This window comes from Nelumbo lutea, chromosome 2 (assembly GCF_056320005.1).
Source record: "Nelumbo lutea isolate HS-2025 chromosome 2, American lotus-T2T, whole genome shotgun sequence".
In the NCBI taxonomy this organism is placed as follows: Eukaryota; Viridiplantae; Streptophyta; class Magnoliopsida; order Proteales; family Nelumbonaceae; genus Nelumbo; species Nelumbo lutea.
The window spans coordinates 53394627-53420458 of NC_142685.1; the positions used below are offsets into that span (position 1 = coordinate 53394627).

Consider the following 25832-nt stretch of genomic DNA (forward strand, 5'->3'; position numbering starts at 1 on the left):
TCCCAATGGTTGGTTTCCCCACAATAGAAAATATTTAGGTCATGTTTGGGAGTACTTAAAAATAAGTGCTCTTTTGGGTTATTAAGCACTTATTGGTATTTAGGAAATAAGCTCGAAAAAAGTATTTATTTTTAAGCCCAAATTCTTTTTTTTTTAATTATTCCTATTTGAATTTTATAAAAGTACTTTTATGAAAGTGTTGATTTGTAAATTTTGGGTCCACTAAAAAAAGATTAACAAAAAAATTAGACCCAATAAAGATGTTGGTTGATACCCAATGTGAAAGTTAAAATGGGCTCCCTAATGTATTTGAGGGGAGGTAACATTAAATCCAAACCCAAGAGTATGTTGGGTAGGGCCCAATATAAGCCAAACTGAGTAGAGGCAATGAACATTTGCCACGTTGAGACAGGTCCACCATTCATGGCAATCAAAAAGATTTTTTTTTTTCTCTCAAATCAATAAGAGGTTTTCTCTAATCAATATAGTGGGGCCCAATTGATTGGCAATCATGCCTAATTAACAATTTGGTTAAAAAGAAAATTTGGTTGGCTGATTCAAGGAGGATTAGCTTAATTCAATTAATGGATTTCCTTCCTTACGTGGGCCCTAATTTCTTGCCAAGTGGTACTTGTACAAACATCTTCCAATCAACCTTATTTATACAAAGATCAATTGGTGATATCAAACCAGCCATTTTTCTAAAATAATACAAATTTTAATTAAGAAAATCCCATTAAGTTGGATGTCTTTCAAATCAATCTTTTGGGACCTTTTATTTAAATTCAAACCTTTGGATTCAAACGTAGCCATCCACTATAAAATGGAGAAGAGAGCAAAGAAATTCTCTCTCTGAGAGATGGCCGAGAGGAGAAAGAGAGCTGGTTCATCTACAAAAAAGAAAAATAAGATAAATAATAATAATAATAATAATAATAATAATAATAATAATAATAATAATAATAATAATAATAATAATAATAATTTAGGAGAACTCTACCTCATGTGCCGATGTTAAAGTTTCAAATTAAATGATGTTAGTCACATGCATGTTGAGAGATATTCAACTGAAATTATTCTCTCCTCTTCGGCTCTCTCCAGCACTTCCTGAGTTTTATTTCAACTTTTCTTGTTGCATGAAGGAAGAACTAGAAATTCGGCTTCTCAACCATTGAAGCTTCAAAATTGTTGCAGTCCTGTATTACGCGAATCGAAAATTTTGGTTTTTTCATTTGTTAATCTAAGAAAGCTTCTGTCCAATTAATGCACATAAGAAATCTTTTATCAAATTGTTGTAATCAAGAAGATCTTCATCGAATCATTACAAGGGACCTCCTACAATTAAAGTCGTCAAACTTTATGGGTTGTGTCCATGAAAGCTACAAATGCAAGTTCAGTCATGCCCGTGAAATGAGAGTCAGAGGGTATTCTTCAAAAAAAAAAAAAGAGTTTGTATCCCACTTACGTTTCTACAAAAAAAAAAGTTAACTAAATTTCTTTGAATTTGTCTTCATTTTTTTGTGCTCCAAATTTAACACGAAATTTGTGGATAAAAAGTACTTTTATAAAAGTATTTTTATGAAAGAACTTTTGTAAAAGTACTTTCATAAATTGCTTATTTATGAAAGAATTTTTAAGAAATTACTTTTATGAAAACACTTGTATAAAAGCACTTTTACGAAAGTACTTTCTTAAAATTGCTTAAAAGCACTTTTACAAAGTGCTTTTATAAAGATACTTCCATAAGTGTTTCTATAAAAGTAATTTAATAAAAGTTCTTTCAGAGGATATATTTTGAAAATTTAAAAGAAAATGAATGACAATAATCACAAATGCTTATTTAAGTGGCTATTAGAGAAAAAGACTACCAAACAACTAATGTAGAATAAGTGCTTATTTTAAAAAATAAGTATTTGAAAAAATTGGGTGTCAAATACAAATAAATGCTTATTTAAATAAGCACTTATTTTTAACTTAAGCGCTCCCAAACATGGCCTTATTCAAATAATCTTACCAAATAGCATTTTGAAACAGATTCTTATGTGGTGATGAATAGAAATTATCTTTAAAGAAATGGCCACAGAACCAAACACTATGAAGGTGATTGTGAAATCTGAAATGCATATTGACATATTTTTTGTTTGAAATCTGAAATTATCTTCTTCAAGTTACATTTGGCAATTGGCATAGCTTAAGTTAATGGTAGAAAACTACCTCCCCTAACTTTGGAGGTGTTGTTTTCGTTTTGAGTTCGAGAAGCCAGGTTAGCCTTCCCAGTTAATGATCCTCCATCCACTTTAGGTTTTAGCCCCCTCATACAGGTTATTGCAGATTGGTAGAGCACTATAGAAAGGAATTAATGAAACCATGTAGATCGGGCTGGGCCTGAACACACCCGAGCTACATGATTTCACAAACCCACCTGCAATAACCTGTCATTAATGCATAAGAGAGCTTTGTAACACCTGCCCTTATGGCCTCACAATTGTTTTGTAACACTTTCCTTTTAATGTAAGCGATATTTGCCAATCACATAAAACTCTATATATTTTGGCCTCAACCTCTTCCTTATTTTGAATTATCAAACCAATCAGCTTCATATCCTAGCGAAAGATTAAAGAATGTTAAATGGATGATTGTCAATCCTCAAGTTGGTTTGATATGAAAGAAGAAAAACGAAGAAAATTAAGGCCTATTTTTCCCCAATTTTTTTGTTTAATTTCTTCTTATTTTCTATAAAACCAAATATGGCTTAGTGGAAGATTTGAACCTGAGCAACCCCATCCCGCTCTCAAAGCAAAAACAAACAAACGAATAAAATTCTATTCTAGTGATTGGCAGATAGCTAATCGTTATTCTTTAATTCTGTATAAATCGTATTACTAGCTTCTCCGGATATCCTACCCACAAATTCTTCCCATATAGAGTGGGGATCCATCGATTTATTCCCTGTTTTGCTCCTCCCAAACAGTCAAAGTAAAGTCAAATAAAACAAAAGTAAACTAGAAGTGACATTCAGCTAATTTGCACTCCCATGCCTTTACACCAATACAAAGCATATCGAAGACAATCAATAATATAGAAATGAGTTTTTTTTTTCATCAGGATTTTCATTAACAAGAGAAAAGATGACAAATCAGACAACAGGCGAAAAAGACACAAGACTCAAATGAAAATGATTATAGAGGTTGAACATTCCTGCTATCCTTTACAGGGCAAAGATCATTATTTTATGGCTTCACCAGCTACTCTGGAGGGAGATCAGCTTCTGTCAGGGCAAGCCTGTGCCTACACCATTCCAATTGCTTTTTGCAATCTTGTATTAAAAATATTTTTCCATTAAATAAAACATATAAGTAGGAAGATATTCTTAATGCAATGCTGTAAAGGCTGTTTAAATGGACTTTACCTTGACAGAAGCCAAATTCCTCTGGAAAGAGTCATCCGCATAAAACCTGACCACTAATCTCCACTTAGCAAGTTCATGAGCCACTCTTCTACCATCCCTTCCATCAACTTACATGGGTTTGCAAAATTGTTACTTGAAGGTAGGACCCAACTGATTGTTTTTTTTTTTCCTTTTTTTACAAGATAATTAGATAAATTAATGATGATGATGATGATTTCTATCCAAATGCAAATATTTCACTAAGGCTGAGTTTGGAAGGAGCACAAATGCATATATGTAGTGTAAAACCTTACATTTTGTATGCATTTATGCTGTACATATTTGCATTTTTCTCTTTCCAAATTGAACCTAAGTTGCAAGTATTATAACATTATATAAGTATGATTTAAGAAATGCAATCATCATTAAGAAAGTCTTTTGGGCTCATTTTGGAAAGAGTATAAATACAAATACGTACCGTACAAACATAACTAATAATCACAAGGCTCCGTTTGTAATTGTTTTGTATTGCAATCTGAACAGAAAGTAAATTTTTACAGTTAGTTCAGTTTTGCATCCTTGCAAAATTTGCATTTTGTCTCATGGTGCACATTTTTTATCTCAAAAACTAATGCAAATCCAAACCTCCTTCCTTCTACTTCAATTATTTTTTTTTAATAAACCCTTCTACTTGGAATCTCTATCAAATAAAGTGGATACCACATCATCTTGCTTCCTATGTTACTCCTCCCAAAATAAATTACTTCCTTTTATACCTCCATAATCCATTCTCTCTCTTTCATATGGAATGGGAATCACATCATCTTACTTCTCATAAAGTCAATAAAACAAAGCAGAAATTACAGTCCAATGCAAATGAAATTTGCACTGCAAACAAACGGAGCATATAAGATCGAATTAGGTGAAGCAAAGCATCAGTGGAAGCAAAGATGGTGACCACTTGTATTTTCGCAAAAGCATGGGGGAAAATAAAGGCGCTTTAGACTGTTAGATGAATCACACCCATCCACTATAAGCCGCCTCCTACCCTCATCACTAACCATGATTTCTTCACTGGGAATGGGGACCAAAAGTCGCCTATTACACATTTGTTTTCGACTTTGGACACAGGCGGCGATTTAGTGGAGCACAACACTCCCTTGACCCTCCTTCCGAGTTGTGGAAGCAAGCAACTCCTCAGTCAGCACCATAGTCATTATGCAGCATCATTTGTGTAGAAAACTCGAAAACCCTCCAACGTCCAACAGCTCATCTCTCCTTGGTGGACGGCCATGGAAAAGAATTCTCTCTGGTTCACTGTTCTTGTCACCATTCTAAAGAGAAATGATGATACCCACACGACAGCACTATTCCACACCCAGATGCCATTTTGGAGCTTGGTTTGGCTTCCGGTACCAACTCAAAACCACAACAGCCTAGAATGGTAGGTTATGGGTCGTTCCGTGTAATCAACACGGAAGCTTTGGACTTTTAATCTTGGTTCATAATGGAAAGGATATTTTGTTCTGCAAGCCATGAATGTTTTGATTAATTTGGAGTCTCCTTCAATCCAAATCTTCTTTGCTCTGGTCTCCTTTACCAAATCTTATAAATATCAGGTTAATCATTCTTTCTAATTTGAGCTCGTTCTAAGTCGCATCATGATTCATGATAAGGTGTACTTATCTTCAAGGCAGGGTCGAGATCCATCAGAGTAAAGGGGATCATAGACGTTCTATCTCCACTCTTGGAAACAATTACGACTCCAAACGGCATAAGAATACAAGTTTGACACACATGGAAAGGTAAAATCTTTGAAGCCATCCGAATAGAAGAGCTTCTCCCTTGATCTTGACCTTTGAAGAACACTTCTAGACGGATCAGAAATCACATCAGATGCTTTCTCTCGGAAACTCTTCACTCAACAGTGAACAATGTAAAAGCAGCTGTTCAAATAATGAATTTACTAGGCTCATTTTTATTTCAATACAGGGGGCGGAACCAGCAGTTTTCCAAAGGGATTAACAGAGGCATATCCACCAGTAGCCCCCCCCCCCCCCAAAAAAAAAAAAAAAAAACAGAATTTTGTGTGTTACCCATTTCTTTTTCACCAATTTGCTTTCTGTTCTAGCTTCACAAGAAATTTTAAGTGGGAAAAAATCAAAGAGAATAGGAAATCAAATGGGCACATGCAGAAAAGAGAGATCTATTTTTCTCTTTATCAAATAATACATTATTCAAACCAATAATTGAAGCCCAATTAGGCCATCATATGTCAAAACTGAATGGAGGAATTAGAAGAGAATGCAAAGAACAATGATAATCTGTAAGAAAAAATGGTGACTGCAATAAAATAGTTGAAATGGACTATATCTTCTATTCTTTGATTGGGATGATGCCTATATTCCTGGGACTCTATTTGCCTTCCACATATCTTCTTTTGATCCCACCTCCTTAAACAAAGCTACGTCGGTTTTCCTCAACTTGTGTAGAACACTGGAACTAGTCATGATGGCACATAGAATTAGGAGCCTCAAGATCCCTCTCTCGGAAGCAAAACTCATATGCTGCCACAACCTATGAATTGGGCTAGAAAACAATTCTTTACACAAGCCCATACTATCTACCTGTGCTATCTCTGCAGAATGGAAGTTTTGCATTTTACAGTATTACAGAAGGCCCATAAAAGGGAGGAAAAAAAAACCTCTATCTTTGCACAGCAGATCCGTGGTTCTTTACACCTATTTGTTGCTGTCTGGTTCGTGCCCGTGACTTTTCACAAACACACCCAGGAAAAGGATTTGCATAGAAGTTCTCCTCAAGTCTGGGGAACTCTCCTATCTGTCTTGGATATGGTGATCCAATCCTATTACGATGCAAACTCTTCACTTCCGATGAGAATTGTTCCCAAGATATCACACCCTCGTCCATTTGATCAATCAGTTTCACAAAATTTTGCCTGAAAGGGGGGGAAACAAAAGCAAAAATATCAACTCATCTATTTGCAGCATTTTCGCAGGCAAAAAAGGTCATGTGTACATTTCCTGTCCACCTTGTGCACTGCATGTAAAGAGATGAAAGAAAATAAGATAGAGTTTCACTATTGCACTAAATACCTGTCAGGGCTGATAGTCTTTTGGAATCCTTCAAATCTTCTATGGCCCTGTACTGCCTTGGCCATATTCCCATCGTAGGTGTAAACAAAGACATCACTCTCAAGGGCCACAATATAGTCCATTGCAGCAAGGCGATTTTGAAACTGCTTGAAGGGCTTCAGCTCCTCTTCTGTTGCTAGACTGGAATGGGTGAAGACATTTGGGTATTCAGCACGAAGTGCAGCAATGCTATTGCTACCATATATCTCCCCTGCAACTATATAGATGTTTGTGGTAGAAGGATAACCCATGGCCTTGAGGAACAAAGCAGCCTCTCTAGGGGACATTGGGCATCCCCCTTGAAGCCTCCGCTCTTTGCTGTCAATGTCCTTTTCCTTCCAATGCTTGACATTGTACCTCATAACACGAAGCTCCTCAGATTCTTCTGAGGTAAGATTGTGGCTGCATCCTGTGAATGCAAGCATGTCTTTTTCATATCTGCAATTTAAAATAGCCTTGTTAATTGAGATAAACAGTAAAGAAGAGCAAATTTGATGGAGATGATATCCCTGGATAGATACCTTAAATGGAGTGCAATGTATGGGTTGCTTTCATTTCTAAGTCTATCTACCAATTTCATTCCAAGCTCCTCAATCTCACTTGTGTACCGGAGTGCCTGGTAATTTGCACGACATCGAAGCTTCTGGATTGAACTGGAGAGACCATTATTGGCAAGTCGAGAATCAGTATGTGTAAACTTCAACACCTTATGCAGCTTGAGTAATGGGACCATCTCTTCTCTGTAGTAAGAAGCCTGCAAAATTTAAAACAAACTGTTGTATTGCAACAGGGAGTTGGGAAATAGAAAAACCCCTTTACATTTAAAAGCTTTTGACTGTCAACAGACCTTCGACCAGGAAACTGGGGCCTTTAGCAGCGGTATGACAGATGCATATTCAGGTGGCAATAACTCTACTATCTCTATATCATCTTTCAGAACTTCTATGAAGTGCTTCCAGTTGAAAATATCTTTAAAATCACTGCAAAAATCAATAGGTCAAAAATCAAATAAATGCATTTTATATTGTAGTTTCCTTTCTACTAAAGTAAAACCAACAATTTCTACCTCGGATCTGTCCAAAAGGAGTCATGATCCAGTGAAGGAAGAACCAAAGTGGCATTCATGATTTTTGCTACTGCTACCATATCACATATCTGCATTCCAATTAGTGCATGGAAGGTAAGTTTTTTTTTTTCCTTTTTTTTTTGTCATGACAACAGAAGGTAAGATGATGCGAAAAATGGAAAGGAACTTGCAAGGTTGGCAAGAACAAAAAAAGAAAAGAAAGAAAGAAATAAAAAGCATAATATACTAAAAAACTTGCAAGTGAAAACACATACTCCTGTCCTCATCTGATTCAGTCCACCATTAGCATGAACCAAAATATAGCCGTTTGTCTTCTGCAACCCCCCTAAAGAAAAAAATATTCGAGAAATAAGATAAGAAGCAAGGAAAAGTACTTCACAGCAAAAAGGTTTTGGGGTAAGATAGTTGAGACATACTTGTTAGATTCTTTTGTCGATTAATGCATTTGTGGTAATTATCGCTGTTTGGTTTCATCCAAATTTCAGGAACCTGTAGAACAAGAGTTCATTTAAAAATTAGAAAAATGTATTCCAATCTACAGCCAAGGCAATGAATTATCTACTCAACCAAACTTAATTAGGCCCATGTCAAGTGTTTCAATAATGCATTTAAAGACAACTAATCCAGCAAAATTTCGTAGCTATGAAATAAAAATCCAATCACAGAAAGAACCGAAAGAGAAAACTACCGTCACGAAATCATATCTCAAAATGGTGAAGAGACATTTGTTCAGGACAACAGAGCATCAATTAGACAAGACGGTACCTTATCAATACCAGCATATTCAGATGTTCAGTGTAACACGCCATCAAAAAGTCAGAAATTGGGACGATTAATCGTTATAAGATATGCTTAGTCTAAGCTAAGCTTAATACTTTCACCGAACCAGATTTTACTTTTTTTCGCGATTTTGTCATTTAATGCTTAACCAGGGTCATGATCAATATTAACATTTTCTGGTTTGTTAGAGCTTGTTTTCAAAGTCCAAATGAAAATATACAATAGGAAGAGGAAAAGCGGGATAGACCCAAAACAGAATTAGATCATTGAAGACCATGATGGGCGACATATACAAGCAACCATCCTAAAACAAATACTAAAATCAATTCAAGAGGCTATGCAGCAAATTGCACACTTACAGAAAAATAGATTTTTATTTATTACCTTCAATCAATTTTTAGAAACTAATTCGAGAAAAAAAATTATTGAATCAAAGAAACAAAACAAACAAGATTCTCAAAGTTTTATTACATTTATTGTAGTCCACTGTTTCCATCTCTGTAGCAAGAAACAATGAATCGAAAACCTGAAGGAAAAAGATCCAGTTTCCCATTATTGAAAAAGACAAGAAAAAAGAAGCAAGAGAGACCCAGAAAAATTTTATGTTGGAAATGAGTTGCTTCCTCGGAAGAACTTTTTGAAAGAAATCGCAAGAAAAAGAATAAGCAGAACAAAATCTTAATCTTACCGGGAGCTTTTCGAAGACCCGTTTCGAGACCCCAGCCTGGCCGGCCTCTTTCTCGGTCACGGCCATCTGTGCCATTGCCCACTCCTCCTTAAAGGTCTGAAGAATAAAGAAACCGCTCTCTCTCCTCTTCCCATTCATCTCCACATGGATATTCGTTAAAGAAAACTTCAAAAATACCGAAAATACCGCCAAACATATTAGCATCAGAATAATCCGCCGGCACAAGTTCTTCCCAGATTTGAAGGATTGCGCCATCGAAACCATCGACATAACCATGCTTTCCATGCTAAGCAGCAACCATTCCGGCAAAGAGAAGAGTCTCAGACGCACCAACAAATACCGAATCACGGGGTGGTGGTGATGGCAACCACCATTACCATCATCACTGGCACCGCTTTCTTCGTCTGTAAAAGCCTCGAAGCTAGATTTCTCTGCGTCCACGAAATCAGTCACTCTTCGCCTGGTCGTGGGCCCGGAGAGTCTCGGACTTCCATTACAGGAGTTCGCTCCACCACTGGCCGACATCAGTATAGAGGCCCAAAAATGGCAATCAGGGGGAAAACAAAACAAACAAGAAGAACAGGGATAGTTGAAGCTTGCAAAGCAACGGCAATGGCGTCTTGAAAACCGTCGCTTCTCTTCCTGTGTAATTTTTCTTCTTCTTCTTTTCTTTCTTTTTTTTTTTTTTTTTTTGTTTTCTCTCGTGGGTTTCTAAATACGGGCTCCGAAATCTATGGCGAATAGAGGGGTTTATTTGGCGTAGTGTGTGATTGATTTCATTCCTGAGGCTGAGGCCTGGCCTGGGTTTTAAAACCAACAGCCCCACGGCTTCATATTTCTATTCTCAAGGGCGTCTGTCTCTCTCTCTCTCTCTTATTTATTCACTCTCAGGATTCTGGATCCTGGTGGTCTTCTCTTTGATGACTGAATATTACTATATGTGACTAAGTTGCCCTTAGAAATCCCGAATCCTCCATTTATTTGTCCTCCTCCTGGAATTCACATATTTTCGGGCCCTTTGCTATAATTAGCTTAAATTAAATGTGCCCCTAAATCAATATAAAAGTTATACTGTTATAGGAGTCGACTTTCCGTTTCCGGCACCAGAGTTTTTTCCTTCCGACAAAAGATCGGAGAAGACAAGTAGCGTACCAGCTCAATATGCCGTTAGATGTAGGCGGTGTTTGATATGGCTTTCTATCAAATAAGTGGCGTCAAATTAGCGTTTATTTTATTATTGGGTTTTGTAGGTTTGCATAATTATGGATAACACTTGCTGCGATCGGACAAATAAGTGTGAAGGAAAAAATGTAGAATGTAAAATGATTGATATAAATTGTAAAGTTGAGTTAATTTTGTATGATAAATTTTTTTTTATTTAAAAGATTTATAAATTATAATGGATACAAACACAAATTCCAATAAAGTATATGTCTTTTTTTATCAAAAGATCAATTGAATGCAAATTTACTATTGATGTACCTTTACATCTTATTATCAATGTAAATATGCATTGAAAAATGTGTTTTTTGTCATTTGAAAAAGCATAAATGTAATGTTGTTAAACATGGTTAAAAGTGAATTAGAGTGTAAATTTACCCTGAACTTGGATTTACACTCCATTTACATAATTTTCAAACACAATCTAAGACTCAGTTTAAAAGCAGTACAAATACAATTATGTACAGTGTAAATACATATAAAATATAAGGTTTTGCACTCTACATATTTGCATTTGTAATCCTTCCAAACTCAGCCTGTGTTTATTCGATGTTTTGTTGAGGTGGCATCTAATGGTGCCTAATAATGTCTAATTGTCAATAAATTATGGCAAAATATTTATCAAGTAGTGTTTCTCGATTTTGAAGATAATCAAGTACAAACATTTATTTAATAAGCGGAAATTATGTCAAACATATATGTAATCTTGATTAAAAAAAATGCCTATGCATGCATTCATCCATAAAGTGAAAGAAAATAACACCTTAATGGGATGCTTGGTATTGATGGCGTTTATTTGATAAATGTTTTTTACAGCTCACCACTATTAGATGCCATTAGGGTGCTGCTATATGTGTCGAAAGGTAAAAGACGTGGATGAAAACCAAAAATGTCATTTTTATATTTTTTTTCTAATAAATAATTTCCACATAAATTGAGAGAAATGTTTATTTAATAAATGGCTCAATCAAACAATAAATTTGATGTTTCCTATTAAATGCCTACATTAGCAATGAACTAGTGTCATTGCTTTCAAAAATCAATGGAAACTAAAGGTAAATCATCTAAAACTCACCATGATTTTTTAACATTTTCTTAAATTCATCATAACTTTTCAAAACGTCCAGGAAATCCCATGTCGGTGAGTTTTTATTTTCTAAAATTCACCATCCTTAGAGCACCATTAGTATACATTGACAAAAGTTGTCCATGTTGGCATAAATACAATTTTCATGACCAAATTGCCCCTGAATGGCAAATCAGTCTTATTAAACATATTTTTATGATTAAAAGGCCCATAAGTGCCCAATTTCCTCGTATATAAGATTTCTACTCATTGAGTGACATTTTGTTATTGTGTTGTTTGAAAGTATTCCAAGAAAGCTGAAAAATGGGTTTTGGGTCGAATAATATAAGGGCAGTTCTGGAATATTGAAAAATGGATTGAATATACTAAAAGGTAAAATGGCAATTTACTAACACCCATTAATTTGTTTAACGTCATAGTCACTGACATTGGGTTCCCTATATGTGTTTGAAAAATTATGGTGAATTAAAGAGATGCTAAAAAATCATGATGAGTTTTAGACAATTATTTAAGAAGGTGTTGGCCAATGTTGTTGGTCTTGTTTTTGAAAACAAAAACTGCCACATCATCAAAACAATATAACGTTGCTAATGTGGTAGTTGTTTTTGCATTCAAAACCAACCATGTTGTCAAACACCCCATTAATTTACCAAATAAAAATAAGTAACCATGAACATGGAAAGTGACAATTCCATAAACTTTTGCTACTGGTTTAAACAATCCTAATAAAGAATATTTTAAATGAATACATTAAAGACAAATAATTAGTTATCTATACTAAGAAGACTTGCCAAAGTTAAATTTGATTATACATGTCAACTTATATCTTTACCTTTTAATTGTCTAATGCCGTTACATTGATAGCAATAAATTAAGATAGGTTTGGTAATTGTAATCACCTCCTCTAAACTTTTTAATATAGTTGCAAGTAGACCCCCTTTATTAGAATCCTCTAAAAAGAGGCATGAAAATGTCCAAAATACACATGCAATTACTTTTGTCCAAAGTGTTTATTTTTTAAAATTTCACCTCATATGGCTAGTTCAAATCCTTAAAATCTCTTTTCTGAAGTAGATCCATTTTCCAAAATTGCCTTCATATTAATTGGTCGAAGGTAGGTAAAGCTACAACTTTAAATTCTCTTCTTTTTGTTATTTATAAAGTTCGTATTGTTTTTTCTTTCTTTAAAAACTAGACTCAATAGTAATTCCATGGGTATTTTGACATTTTGGTGTTTTTTATTAGAGAATTCAAATAAAGGGAGTATACTTACAACTATGTCAAAAAGTTTTAGGGGGTGATTACAATTACCGAGCTTCAGGGGAAGTTTTAGCAATGATCAAAAACTTTAGGAAAAGCTTCGGCAATTTACCTGTTAAAATAAAATGGGAAAATTTCCGATTAGTATCTTGTACTTTGGGCTTAGCACCACTTTAGTTACTGAACTTTAAAATGCAACAATTTAGTACCTGAACTTTTCAAAATGTGTCAATGCAGTACATGCTATTAACCATCTCTTAAGTGACATTTGAAAAATACATGGATGCCCTTTGAGTGTCATTTAATTTTCTTTATCAACCATGCAAATGTTGACAAAAAATTGCCTCTTATATTCAAGAAAGTTAAGATTATGTCTTAGTGGGTATTCTAGTAACCCCAACTTTGAATAAAAAAGGCAAAGATTTAGGACTATTCATTTTTTGTCAATATTTTAATGGTTGATAAAAAAACTAGGTAATATTTAAAGGATATTTTTTTAAAATGTTACTTAACGACTGATTAACACCTGTTTAATGACAGATAAATCATTAGATCTAAATTACAGGGTAATCGGGAATTTTTTCAAATAAAATAAGACTTAAGCTCATTATTTAATTGAAATTGAGTACAAAGATATGGGCCACCATCAAGTCACACAAAAATAGTGGGCCCACTTTTGAGTGAATCATGTCCGTAGATTCCAGCTGCTTAATGGATTTGAGTCACTTTCCTAACTAGAATAACAATGAATAAACAACTATTATCAAATTGTTGTTACCCATCATTACAGTAAAAAGAAGGATGATTTTTTAGGAAGACAACTTTTGGTTTCCTTTCGAGCAACTGGCAAATTTGCTTTAACATGCCCTTACTCTTATTAAATCAATCTGTATATTGTGGCCGAGACGCATTGGTAAATTGTATGATTCTCAAGGGTGTTTTGGGTATTTCGTTATTTAACGGAAAGGAAAGCGGGAATTCTCAATTTTACAAAACACGTTTTTCATTTTCTAGTTTGACCCCCACTTGATTGCGTCTAGCGTCGGTATTCTCCATCTCCAGCCTCTAGCTAGGGAAGTGTAGTCGACACGTGTCGTTCACCCACGGTATGGAATATTGACAATATAGTCAATGATTAAACCGTAGGGTTACATTCATTAAGTGGGGGACACGATATTCTGCAATTCCAACCGTACAGTTTTGCAACATAGGGAATAGTACGCTCATCCGGATCAATCTTGGATAATGAGTCGAGAAGATCGGAATGGACCGCTGGGATGATTTTTTATCTTGAGATTCAACATTCATCATAGACATAGATCGGATGGTAAAGAATTATTATTTTTTATATTCGATCTCATTATCCGGGACCACCCTTGAGTTGTCAGATCTTCAAGAATCAAAGATGGGTGGCGGTTGAGGAATGGCACTAGGCTGTAATGACAGTGGCCAGATTGGAATCTGGAAATAGTCAAAGTCCAACGCGGAAAATGTTACGGAAAGTGAGTCTTTACAGGTTATACATGTAAAGTAGCGCGTTGGAATTTTATATTTTTAAATATTTTACTCACTGTTTGCCAAAAAAAACTATATATTTTCTCAATCAATGACGGCATTTCTTCACGCTCCATTTTCTTCCAACACGGCAACACGGAGGAAAATAAAAGAATAAATAATAGAAAAATAGGACTGATACGTGGCTATTAATTTCATCTATAATATGAAATATTGTTTTTATTTATTTCGAAAACTAAAAAAAAGTAAAGAGATACCGGGACCGGATGCAAGACCAAAATGGCCCAGTTATCAGGTTCAATCTGAACCCGACATTAATGGCTTAGGGTAGATGTAGACGTGGCAATTGGGTTGGGTGAAGGTACTTTGGGTTGATTTCGGGTCGGGTTGAATTTCAGGTTGGGTTATCAAATGCTATATCCCAACCCTAAATGTTCGGGTTGGGGTTGACCCATGGGTCAATTCGGGTCATCTAAAAAAATAATTGAATTTAAAAAAAATAAAAAAATTACATGAAAAATGTCAAAATTAAAAGAATTAATCTTAAAATTCCAAATATAAAATAAAAAGCTTAAACATTTAACAATTTAAGGAATAGACAATAAAAAGTAAAGACTTAATAGAAAAAATTAAAGAGTGGAAACTTCTAACAATACATAAATAATCTCAATTAGACTTAACAATCGGGTGAGCAGGCTGACTCATGACCCAACCCAATTTTTTTTCGGGTTGAATTGGGTCATTTCCACATTCGGATAGTTAAATATGAGACCCTAACCTTGTTTTTTCGGATTGGATTGGATCAGGTCGGTTTTGCGGGTTGAATCAACTTTTTGCCAGATCTAGGTAGATGCCGTGGTTGAATGAGTGGCCAATACAACAACTCTAGACACGAACCCGGATTCAATACTCTTATAAGCAAGGTTTTAAAAAGTTAGAGGCAGAGGCAAGGCAGTTGGATGCTAAAGAGATAAGGCATTTCGAGATGGTTTGAGGAGCCTCAAACTAAAAATTAAAAAATTATAAAAAAATAATTAAATTTTTATATAATTACTTATAATTCATTTAATGAATTAATCAATGGTTCAAGCTGCTGATAGTTTAAATCTTTTCAAGATTACTTGTTTAGTTTAGGAAATATTGAAACAAGTCAATTAACAAATTAATAAATTATAAATTTACAATGCATTTCAGACTTTCAGTTCAGGTCTTCTGGAATGCGGAATGCATTTTTGTTTGTTATCATGTACGATAGAGAGATTCAAACTTGAGTGAGCTTGCCTTTGATATGAGACCCAACGGTTATGAATTTGTGATTTGTGAATGAATGCAACACATCTGAGTCTCTAACCTTCTACAAATATGTCGCCCCACCCAATGGTTATGAATTTGTGATTTGTGAAACAAAACATCACCTCTGACCTCCCACAAATCTACCGCCCCACCCAACGGTTATGAATTTGTGATTTGTAAAAGAAAGCAGCACTTCTAACCTCCCACAAATCTGCCGCCCACCTAGCTAAGAATTTGAGACAAAAAAATAAGAAAAAAGTGAAAAGGAGGAGGAAGAGAACCTGTTTGCATGATTGTACAGACTACATAATAGAGTTTGGGCTTCGGTCTGAGAAATAGAACTGAGAAAGCTTCTTGAGTTCGGTTGAAAAAGGGAGAGGAGATTTTTGGTTGATGGAAGCCCTATGTGTTTTTACTTTTCTTTTAATTTTTCCCAAAACTACCCATGCTTGAATCAAATTTTCCCCACCCAAAACCCTTTTAACTTAAGGTTACAGTCTCATATAAATTGAGGCCAAAGGCCAAATGCCTACGTCTCACTAAAGCCGAGGCTTATGCCCCTTGATCCGAGACCGAGGCTACCAAGGCCAAGCAAAATTTGGCCGCCTCGCTTTGAGGCATACACCTCTCGCCTCGTCTCAATCACCTTTTAAAACCATGCTCACAAAGAGATCGGCTTCTGATAAGCCATGAATGCCGCTGAGAACACCCATGAGGAATCCCAAATACGTCGATTAGTGTCCCATGCATGGCCCATGCAAGGACCATACAAGGCGTGACGTGGCATCAGGGCTGCTTCATTTTCTTATCAGTTATGTCTGTTCTATTTCCTTGTTATCAGTGCATAGGAATATGTCAATAAAGCCAAAAGTTGGCTCCTTAGAAAGTGGTCAATGTGGTTAAACAATTATTACTTAAGACTAGGCCTGGTTGTTAGTGGTTTTGCTTAAGACTAGGTCTAGTTGTTAGTGGTTAAGTGGTTATGTTCCTATGGCTTAGGGATAGGCTAGCTAATAGACAACCTAATCCCTTAATCAGTGGCTAAGTTAGTAGAAGGAAGTTGAGAATTTTCTTGTATTTAAACACCCCCCAACCAGCATGGGAGGGCAGTTGAAAGTTCAATAAAATCTGGTGGTTTGTTCTCACCCTAAGCATAATGCTTTTCCTTAGTTCTAGCTTTGATTGGGTCCTAACATTTGGTATCAGAGCTAGGCACCATGGCTACTAACAAGAAGCGAATTGAGGGCTTAGAAGCTGGACTTGGAGGACTCCAAGATAGCTTCAATCGTATGGAGGTGGGCGTATCTGATAAGTTTCATCAGTTGGAAGATGCCATCAACAAATTATCGGAAGCCCTACTCTCCAACCGAGCTGCATCAACTAACAACAACTTCGAGCTTAAGACAAACTCTTCTACGAGACGTTCTCGCAACGTGAGAGAAGAATCTCGAGACAACTCCGAAATCAGACGGCAGTTGTTCTCTTCCAAATTATCCAAGTTGGAGTTTCCTCGATTTGCCGGAGATGACCCCACCGAATAGTTCACAAGAGTGGACCAATTTTTTAAATATCAAGGCACCCTTGAATCCCACAAGGTGTACTTGGTCTCCTTCCATTTGGAAGGCGAGGCTAACCAATGGTGGCAATGGTTGTGCAGATCCTATAAGGAAGAAGGCAAGGAGGTGACATGGGAGAGGTTTCAAGAAGAACTTTGGGCACGGTTTGGTCCTACCGACTGTGAGGACTTTGACGAAGCACTGTAAAAAATCCAACAGGTAGGCTCCTTACGTGACTATCAAAAAGAGTTTGAGTGGCTGGGTAATCGGGTACACGGTTGGACACAAAAAGCCTTAGTCGGGACATTCATGGGAGGTCTCAAGCCCGACATAGCTGACGGCATCCAGATGTTCAAACCAAGATCGCTGAAAGAAGCTATTAGCCTTGCACGGATGAGAGACGAGCAGCTAATGCGCCAACGGAAAGCCACTCGGCCTTTCAACCGACCCATCGCTGACTTCCCTTCCCCAACGAAGTTCAAGATGACTCTACCTATGAAGAGGCTCATGTGGGACGAGATGCAGAAACGAAGGGCGCAAGGGCTATGCTTCAACTGCAATGAGAAGTTTACACCGACTCACCAGTGTAAGGGACCACAACTCCTACTGTTAGAAGGCAGTGGCGACCATTCGGAGGAGGAGGAAACTGACGGGCTAATGAAACCACAACCCGAGATCTCACTCCATGCACTCTCGGGATGGACAGCCTATAAAACAATGCGGGTAATGGCAAAAATTGGTCCCTATGAGGTGGTTGTATTAATTGATAGTGGCTCTACTCATAACTTCATTAGTGAAAGAGTGGCCAATATGCTGCGATTGCCCGTGGTACTAACCGAACCATTCAATGTCAAGGTGGCAAGTGGGAGGTCGTTAAAATGCCAAGGCAGATTCGAATATGTCAAAGTTCTCCTCCAAGGTATCCTTTTATCCTCACTTTATACGCTTTACCGCTAATGGGACTGGATTTGGTCTTAGGTGTCCATTGGTTGGAACAACTGGGAACGGTGGTGTGCAACTGGAAGCAACTAACGATGGAGTTCCAGTGGAGCAACCAAACTTAGAAACTACAAAGGATCGATGCGCAATCAATTCAACCCGCATCAGTCAAAGCTATCTCAAAAGACATGCGGAAAGGGAGTTCAATGTTTGCTATTTGCCTTCAAAACACCATTGAGCCAACATCATAGGATGTTAACCCGGAGATGCAACAACTACTAGAGAAATTCAAAGATGTGTTCCAAGAACCAACACACCTCCCGCCCACACGAGAAATCAACCATAATATCAATCTAAAGGAAGGAACCGAGCTCGTCAATTTAAGACCATACAGGTACGCCCATTTCCAAAAGGCTGAAATTGAAAAGCAAGTTCATGATATGTTAAAGTTGGGGCTTATTAGATCTAGCGCTAGTCCTTTCTCATCTCCTGTTTTGTTGGTTAAAAAGAAGGATGGTTCATGGCGTTTTTGCATTGATTATAGAGCGCTTAATGCTGTAACCATCAAAGATAGATTTCCAATTCCCACGGTAGATGACATGCTTGATGAGCTCCATGGAGCTACTTATTTCACTAAACTGGACTTACGGGCAGGATACCACCAGGTTCGAGTGCATCCCCTAGATATTCATAAAACTGCTTTACGCACTCATAATGGCCACTATGAATACTTAGTTATGCACTTTGGTCTTTGTAATGCTCCATCCACATTTCAAGCAATCATGAATTCAATATTTCGCCCGTACCTCCGTAAATTTATGCTTGTCTTCTTTGATGACATTTTGATCTATACCCCCAATTGGAACATGCACCTTGAACATGTTCAAAAGGCTTTGGAAATACTAAGGCAGCATCAATTTTTTGTCAAAATTAGCAAATGTGCCTTCGGGGTACAAGAACTGGAATACTTAGGCCATCTTGTAACTCCTCAAGGGGTTAAGGTGGATCAAGGCAAAATACAAACTATGCTGAATTGGCCTAAGCCTACTAATATCTCTTAATTGCGTGGGTTCCTAGGACTTACATGTTATTATCGAAAATTTGTCCGCAACTATGGCATCATAGCACATCCTCTCATCAATCTCCTAAAAAATGGGCAGTTCGGGTGGCCAGATGAAGCAGAAAATGCTTTCCAGGAACTCAAGAAAGCTATGACCACTATCCCAACACTCGCAATGCCGAACTTCAATGAGCCATTTATCATTGAGTCAGATGCTTCGGGGAACGACATAGGGGCAGTTCTGTCACAACAGGGAAGGCCTATTGCATTTATGAGTCGCGCCTTGGGTGCCACCAAATGCTCATGGTCGGTTTATGCAAAAGAAATGCTAGCAATCATTCACGCCATTCAGACATGGAGACCATATTTGCTAGGCCGGAAATTCTACATCCAAACAGAGCAACACAGTCTCAAATACTTGTTGGAGCAACGAGTAATCACACCCGAGCAACAAAAATGGGTAACTAAACTGCTTGGTTATGATTATGAGATCCAATACAAGCCAGGACGGGAGAACAATGCAGTTGATGCACTATCACGGGTGGCTGGCAGTCCTAGTTTGGATGCCTTGTTTGTGTCTCAAACTTCATTATGAGATACAATCAAAGCCGAAGCTAGTGACAACTCTTACATGAAAAGAATTAGCCAACAAGCAACTGAAAACCCAGGCATTCCTTACAGCTGGCGCAACGGGTTAGTTTATTACAAAAACCGAGTAGTGGTGCCTCCTCATTCCCATATCATTCAACAACTCTTGCGACAATACCACGACTCTCAATGGGTGGACATTCGGGTGTACTATGGACATATAAGAGACTAGTGCAACAATTTTATTGGCCATCAATGCACCAAGCGGTGAAAAATTATGTTGCTTCTTGTGAAGTATGCCAACGTGCTAAAAGTGAGACCTTGTTACCTGTCGGACTCCTACAACCACTTCAAATCCCTTTCCAAGTATGGGATAATGTCACTATGGTCTTCACCGATGGCCTTCCACCTTCCAATGGTAAGAATTCAATTCTTGTTGTGGTTGACAGGTTGAGCAAATCAACACAGTTTCTGGCTCTCGCCCACCCGTATACAACAAAGGTGGTGGCCAAAAGATTCACTGAAGGGGTTGTGAAATTGCATGGTATGCCGCGATCCATCATAAGCGATCGAGACCCAATATTCATCAGTTGTCTTTGGCAAGAATTCTTCAAATTATCAGGCACACAATTGAAGATGAGCTCCACATACCATCCACAAACGGATGGACAAACAGAGGTGGTCAATCGTTGTCTTGAACAATACCTTCGGTGCTTTGCGTACCAACAGCCCCGTAAATGGCACTCCTTCCTCCCATTAGCTGAATTCTGGTACAATACTACCTATCATGCATCTACCGGAATGACCCCCTTCTAAGCTCCATATGGAAGGCCTCCACCGATGATCCCACACTACGATGAAGGTTCTTATCCGGTAAATGAAGTGGACCGTAGCTTAGCCTCTCGGGATGCCTTGTTAAGACAACTCAAGGAGAAATTGCATGCAGCAAACAATCGGATGAAGCAACTCGCAGATTCCAAACGACGGGACGTTGAATATCAAGTGGACGATTTAGTGTTTTTGAAACTTCATCCTTATCGTCAACACTCTGTATTTAAACGTGCCTATCAAAATCTTGTGTGTAAGTTCTACGGACCCTATCAAATTGAAGAAAAACTTGGGAAGATGGCCTACAAACTCAAGCTTCCTGAAGGTTCACGCATTCACCCGGTATTCCATATGTCCCTTCTCAAGAAAAAATGGGGAGACACAATTGCTGTTAGTAACGAAATACCCCCACTGACCGAAGATGGTGACTTGACTATTGAACCGGAGGAAATACTAGATACCCGTTGGATCAAAAAGGGGTCTAAAATTATAGAGGAAAGCTTGATCAAATGGAGACAACTTCTACTGGAGGATGCCACATGGGAGAACATGCAAGAAATAAAGGACAGATTTATTAACCTTGAGGACAAGGTTCTAGCAAAAGGGGGAGGTATTGATAAGCCATGAAGGTCGCTGAGAACACCCATGAGGAATCCCAAATACGTTGATTAACGTCCCATGCATGGCCCATGCAAGACGTGATGTGGCATCAGGGCTGCTTCATTTTCTTATCAGTTATTTTTATTCTATTTTCTTGTTATCAGTGCATAGGAATAGGTCAATAAAGCCAAAGGTTGGCTCCTTAGGAAGTGATCAATGTGGTTAAACAATTATTATTTAAGACTAGGCCTGGTTGTTAGTGGTTAAGCTTAAGAATATGACTGGTTGTTAGTGGTTAAGCTTAAGACTAAGTCTGGTTATTAGTGGTTATGTGGTTATGTTCTTATGGCTTAGGGATATGATAACTAATAAAGAACCTAATCCCTTAATCAGTGGCTAAGTTAGTGGAAGGAAGTGGAAATTCCTCCATCTCAGAATTTTTGTTGAAACTTCTCATTTTGAAGAATTAAAATTTCTCCTGAAATGGAAATTACTCACCTTGTCTACCACAGCTCATGTTGGATCTCACTTAAGTATTGTAAGTGGTAGAAGTCCTATTCCTCCATTCAGCACAATCTAGGGACACATCTTTTGTTAAATAATGAAAACAAAACACGAGATCTATCAAATCTTTTTCTCACTTCTAAAATCCAGGTTTTTCTTAGCTTTCCCTGACCTCATTCATAATGCTCATCACCTTTTTTTTCTGTTTTCAAGGAAAAACCACATCTATCTATAGATCATGTGGACAACATGAAGAAAATTGCAGTTGTTCTTTGATTATTCTTTCATAACATGAAGGTAAATGTGAAATACAATATAAAAAATAAACTATGGACATAGCCCTTCCATGATAAATATCCATTGCTGATATTTTGGGGCATGGACAGGACCGGTCCACGATAAAGTGTAAATTGATCCCGTCCATGCCCAACCAAACTATATATTCATTTTGTGGCATAGACTAAAATAGTCCATTCACAAGATCAATACATTACCGAACACCACTTTTAGAAAGGGCTTGTCCATTTGAGTCCACAAAACACAATCAAATTGCAATAATAACCAGTACAACTAGGGCCTATAAAATTAAGAATCTTTAGTAATCAGATCCAAATCAAATACTGCACACATCATTTATTCTCTATTGCACTAAAACAAAAAAGAACATAAGAAGAGATATTTCCCAAAAAGAAATATCAATTATCATCATCATCTAGGGAGTTGGTTCAATCATCTTATTTTGTCATTCTGGTTAGTTTAGTACTATATCCACTACTCTCAGATTCCTTTAGTTGACTCTATAAATGAAGTATATAGAGTACATACCTATGGTCAAGGTTCGGGCCCTAGCTATAAAAACTCTATTATATATTAAGACTTAACATCAAATAAAATGAATAGTCAATTATGATATAAATATACAAAGACAAGTGATTGGAGTTGGGTGGCGACTTGAGAAGAGTCCATGAAAGCACCAGCGTTTTAAACTAGAGATTTGGAAAGGGAGGATAGACTACATTTTTTTTTTTTTGTCTAAGTGCTTATTTGGATAGATATCATTTAACTTGGAAAGAGTACAAGTACAAATATGTAGAGTCTAAAACTTTATATTTTGTATTATTTTACATGTATTTGCATTGTACATTTTTTGTATTTGTACTCCTTCTAAATTGAGCCTTAAGTACTTATTAGCGTTTGAGAAATAAGCCCGAAAGAAAGTCCAAATTTTCAGCTTTTTTTAATTGCTCATATAATAAGCATTTATTCAAATTTGTTCTTCTAGAATTGTCTTTGGTAAATTTTTCGAATACTAATTATACCCTTTTATAAAGGCACTGCTATAAAAGTAATTTTATGAGAAGTATTTTTATAAAAGTAAAGTATTTTTATGAAAGCACTTTTATAAGAGCATTTTTATGAAAGTACTTTTATAAAATTATTTTTGTGAAAGCACTTTTACAAAAACACTTTTATGGAAATACTTTTATAAAAGTATTTTTTACGAAAGTATTTTTTTATCAAAATACTTTTATGAAAGCACTTCTGTCAAAGTACTTTTATTTATTCACTTTGGGTTGAATATTTTGAAAATTTGAAAGAAAATAAAGGACAAAAGAGACAATTACTTATTTAAGTGCTTATTGGAGAAAAAGACCACCAAAAGCCCATATATGAAATAAGTGCTTATTTTTTTAAATAAGCTTGGTGCCAAATGTAAATAAGACCTTATTTATTTGAATAAGCATTATTTTTATCGTAAGCATTCTCAAACATGGCCTAAGTGGCATTTATGCAGCTAAAATAAGCTGGTGGTTTTTTAAATATTTACTTTGACTGGGTTGGCAGTTACTAGAAAGTGGAAGTAGAGGTGTCAATGGATTGGTTTTGGGTTGGACCATGGTTCAATTCATAATGAGTTTATATTGGATTGGATCTGGTTCAATTCATAATGAGTTTATATTGAATTGGATCGGATTGAATCAATATCCAATCCATCCATAAAAGATAGAATAAAGGTGTCAATTGGGCAAGGTTTGAGTTATCTAGAAATCAAATTGGATCGATCCAAAATTGTAATGAACTCATATTGGACCGGATTGAATTAATCAAATTCAGTCCTATTGACTGTCCAAGGATTCGAAACCGTATAAAGCTTCTTTTTATTCTGAGCTCTTTATTTCTTTCTTTCTTTATTTATTTGTCAATGGGTAGCAGTAGTAGGTAGGTGGTATATAAAAACAGAGTCTGGAAATAAATGGAAGAGCTTTGATTCATAGGAGTCAATTTCAGGTTAAAGATCTTGCCGTTTCAATATTTATTGAAAGAATTGGTTAAAGACTGGGTACAATTAATTGATGGATAGATGGACTGATGTTTCTTTCTTACCTTACCTAGAGTTTTAGCTAACTAATCCATTAAGGATTGTCGGCACCCTCACTTAGGAATGACAATGGCGTGGGTTTGGAGTGGGAATTATATTTTTCGTTCCCACTCTCGATTCTGAAATTGATTTCTAAAAACCTAAATCAATAAATTTATTTAAAATAAATAAAAAATTTAAATTATAAATAATATTTGATAGTCTCTCCGTGCGATTAGAGCAGGTCGTCGTGTGGCCCGTGCTCTGGTTTTCTTATCGAACTATTATTGTTAATATGATCAAATCATCAAATGCAGCGTAACCGATTTTGCTTTCTACACTCGGAAGAGTCGCCCAAAGATTAAGATTCCTGGGTGCGTAGTACAATTGTACAAAACGTATAGGTCAACAAGCCTGTCAAGCCATGGGCCGTGGCTGGAGCTTCAATTGTTCTGTTCTGTATCATCTATCGTGTAAATGGGCCAATAAAACAAATTAGGGGTCAAGTGATTCAACTCAATACAGCTAGACTGTGAGCATTTGAACATTAAGACTTTGAGAGAATAAAGATTGGCATGTCAAAAACACTCGGGCCAGCTAGGTGGTGGTTGGATTGTACTGAAGGAACTAATCATAGTATTACTCATCTTGGGCTCAACTTGTTCCTTAGGCTTGACAAGGGGAGTTAGATCTGCTGCCAACCAGACGCTCCCAACATGTTTCAATCAGCCACTGCATCCGCACGTTGGGAACATCTCCCCCATGAATTAGGGATATATGTTTCCAATGCACGGCTGCAATGGCATGTTCGAATGGTGTTGGAAGCATTGTTTTCGTTACAGGTCCCTACGCTGATAAAGGGCATCCGGATCTTCTGTGGGATCTATTAATGGATCTTTCATGGAAATGCACCTCCTCCTACCTTTTTTTTTCTGATATTAACAGGTGGGGACAGACTGAGTATCATAATTGTTGGATCCTATAGTTACACGGGTTTGGGTTTGATCCTATGCCTCCTCGTTTGGAGGGACACGAGAGAGTATTTTATTTGTTGGATCATCAGCCCATAGAAATGCACTTTAAGCATGTAAATGCGGATCATGTACAATTGGGATAAGACTTCAGATTGGACAAGTTCAATTCACACAATACTTCTCATTTATTTGATTAGTATTGCCATCAAGTGGGTGCTTTTTCTTTTCTTTTTTTCTTTTGTTATGATTTAAGTGGAATCACACTGTACAGTTTATTGATATAAAACCGATACTTGTCTTGGCTTCATTTATTTTTTAACATAAATCATAAACAAGTTATTAAACTTCAGATATTGTTTCAGAAACATGCAGAGAAATTAAATGGGGGTCTGAAAGAAAGTTTTATGAGGAATGAACCCAATGATATCTCAAATTAGCTTTATGCAAATGAAAACATGTTCTGTTTTCATACCCGTTTTATGTTTTTCATACATGTAGAATAAGCTTTTCCTTGTTGGGGTTCGACTATGATACTGTAAAACTAATAATCAACCAGTATCATGAAAATGCTAACCAATCAGGTGGTATATATTCAGCAAAATTCACAAGGGGGTTTTGATTGGACAAAGTTCTTTTAGTCAATATTATATCTTTCTATTATTATAGATTTACCCTTTTTGTTGACATGGCATAAAAAATCATATTAAAAAAAAAAAAAAAAAAACTCATATCATACATTGTAGAATTTGTAATAGAAAAACAAAAGGGTTATTTGCAAATGAGCATGTGGTGTGGGTATTCAGTTGGCATTCCTTTCATTGAAGAGGCAAGCAAAACACAAAAATGAAAGGCTTTCCACGTTGTATATGAGAAGTATAGTTTACATGTATGATTGAAGCATCTGAAGCATTGCCCATAGACCATTGCTGTCTCTACCTGAAATATTTTGA

The 25832-nt window shown here is 36.6% G+C and overlaps 2 protein-coding genes across 2 annotated transcripts; one reads left to right on the forward strand and one right to left on the reverse strand.

Moving 5' to 3' along the window:
• Window positions 1-5578: 5578 nt before the first annotated feature.
• On the reverse strand, window positions 5579-10075 carry LOC148870731 (O-fucosyltransferase 28-like). Its single transcript, XM_088967224.1, has 8 exons — window positions 9099-10075; window positions 8047-8119; window positions 7885-7955; window positions 7610-7698; window positions 7391-7523; window positions 7065-7297; window positions 6505-6981; window positions 5579-6347 (listed from the first exon to the last, which is right to left on the reverse strand). Exons 1-8 carry the CDS (start codon window positions 9621-9623, stop codon window positions 6095-6097), a joined length of 1854 nt encoding a protein of 617 aa, XP_088823350.1. The 5' UTR covers window positions 9624-10075; the 3' UTR covers window positions 5579-6094.
• Window positions 10076-20001: 9926 nt separating this feature from the next.
• Window positions 20002-21072, forward strand: LOC148870732 (uncharacterized). The gene is made up of 2 exons (XM_088969989.1): window positions 20002-20161; window positions 20435-21072. Exons 1-2 carry the CDS (start codon window positions 20002-20004, stop codon window positions 21070-21072), a joined length of 798 nt encoding a protein of 265 aa, XP_088826115.1.
• Window positions 21073-25832: the final 4760 nt, after the last annotated feature.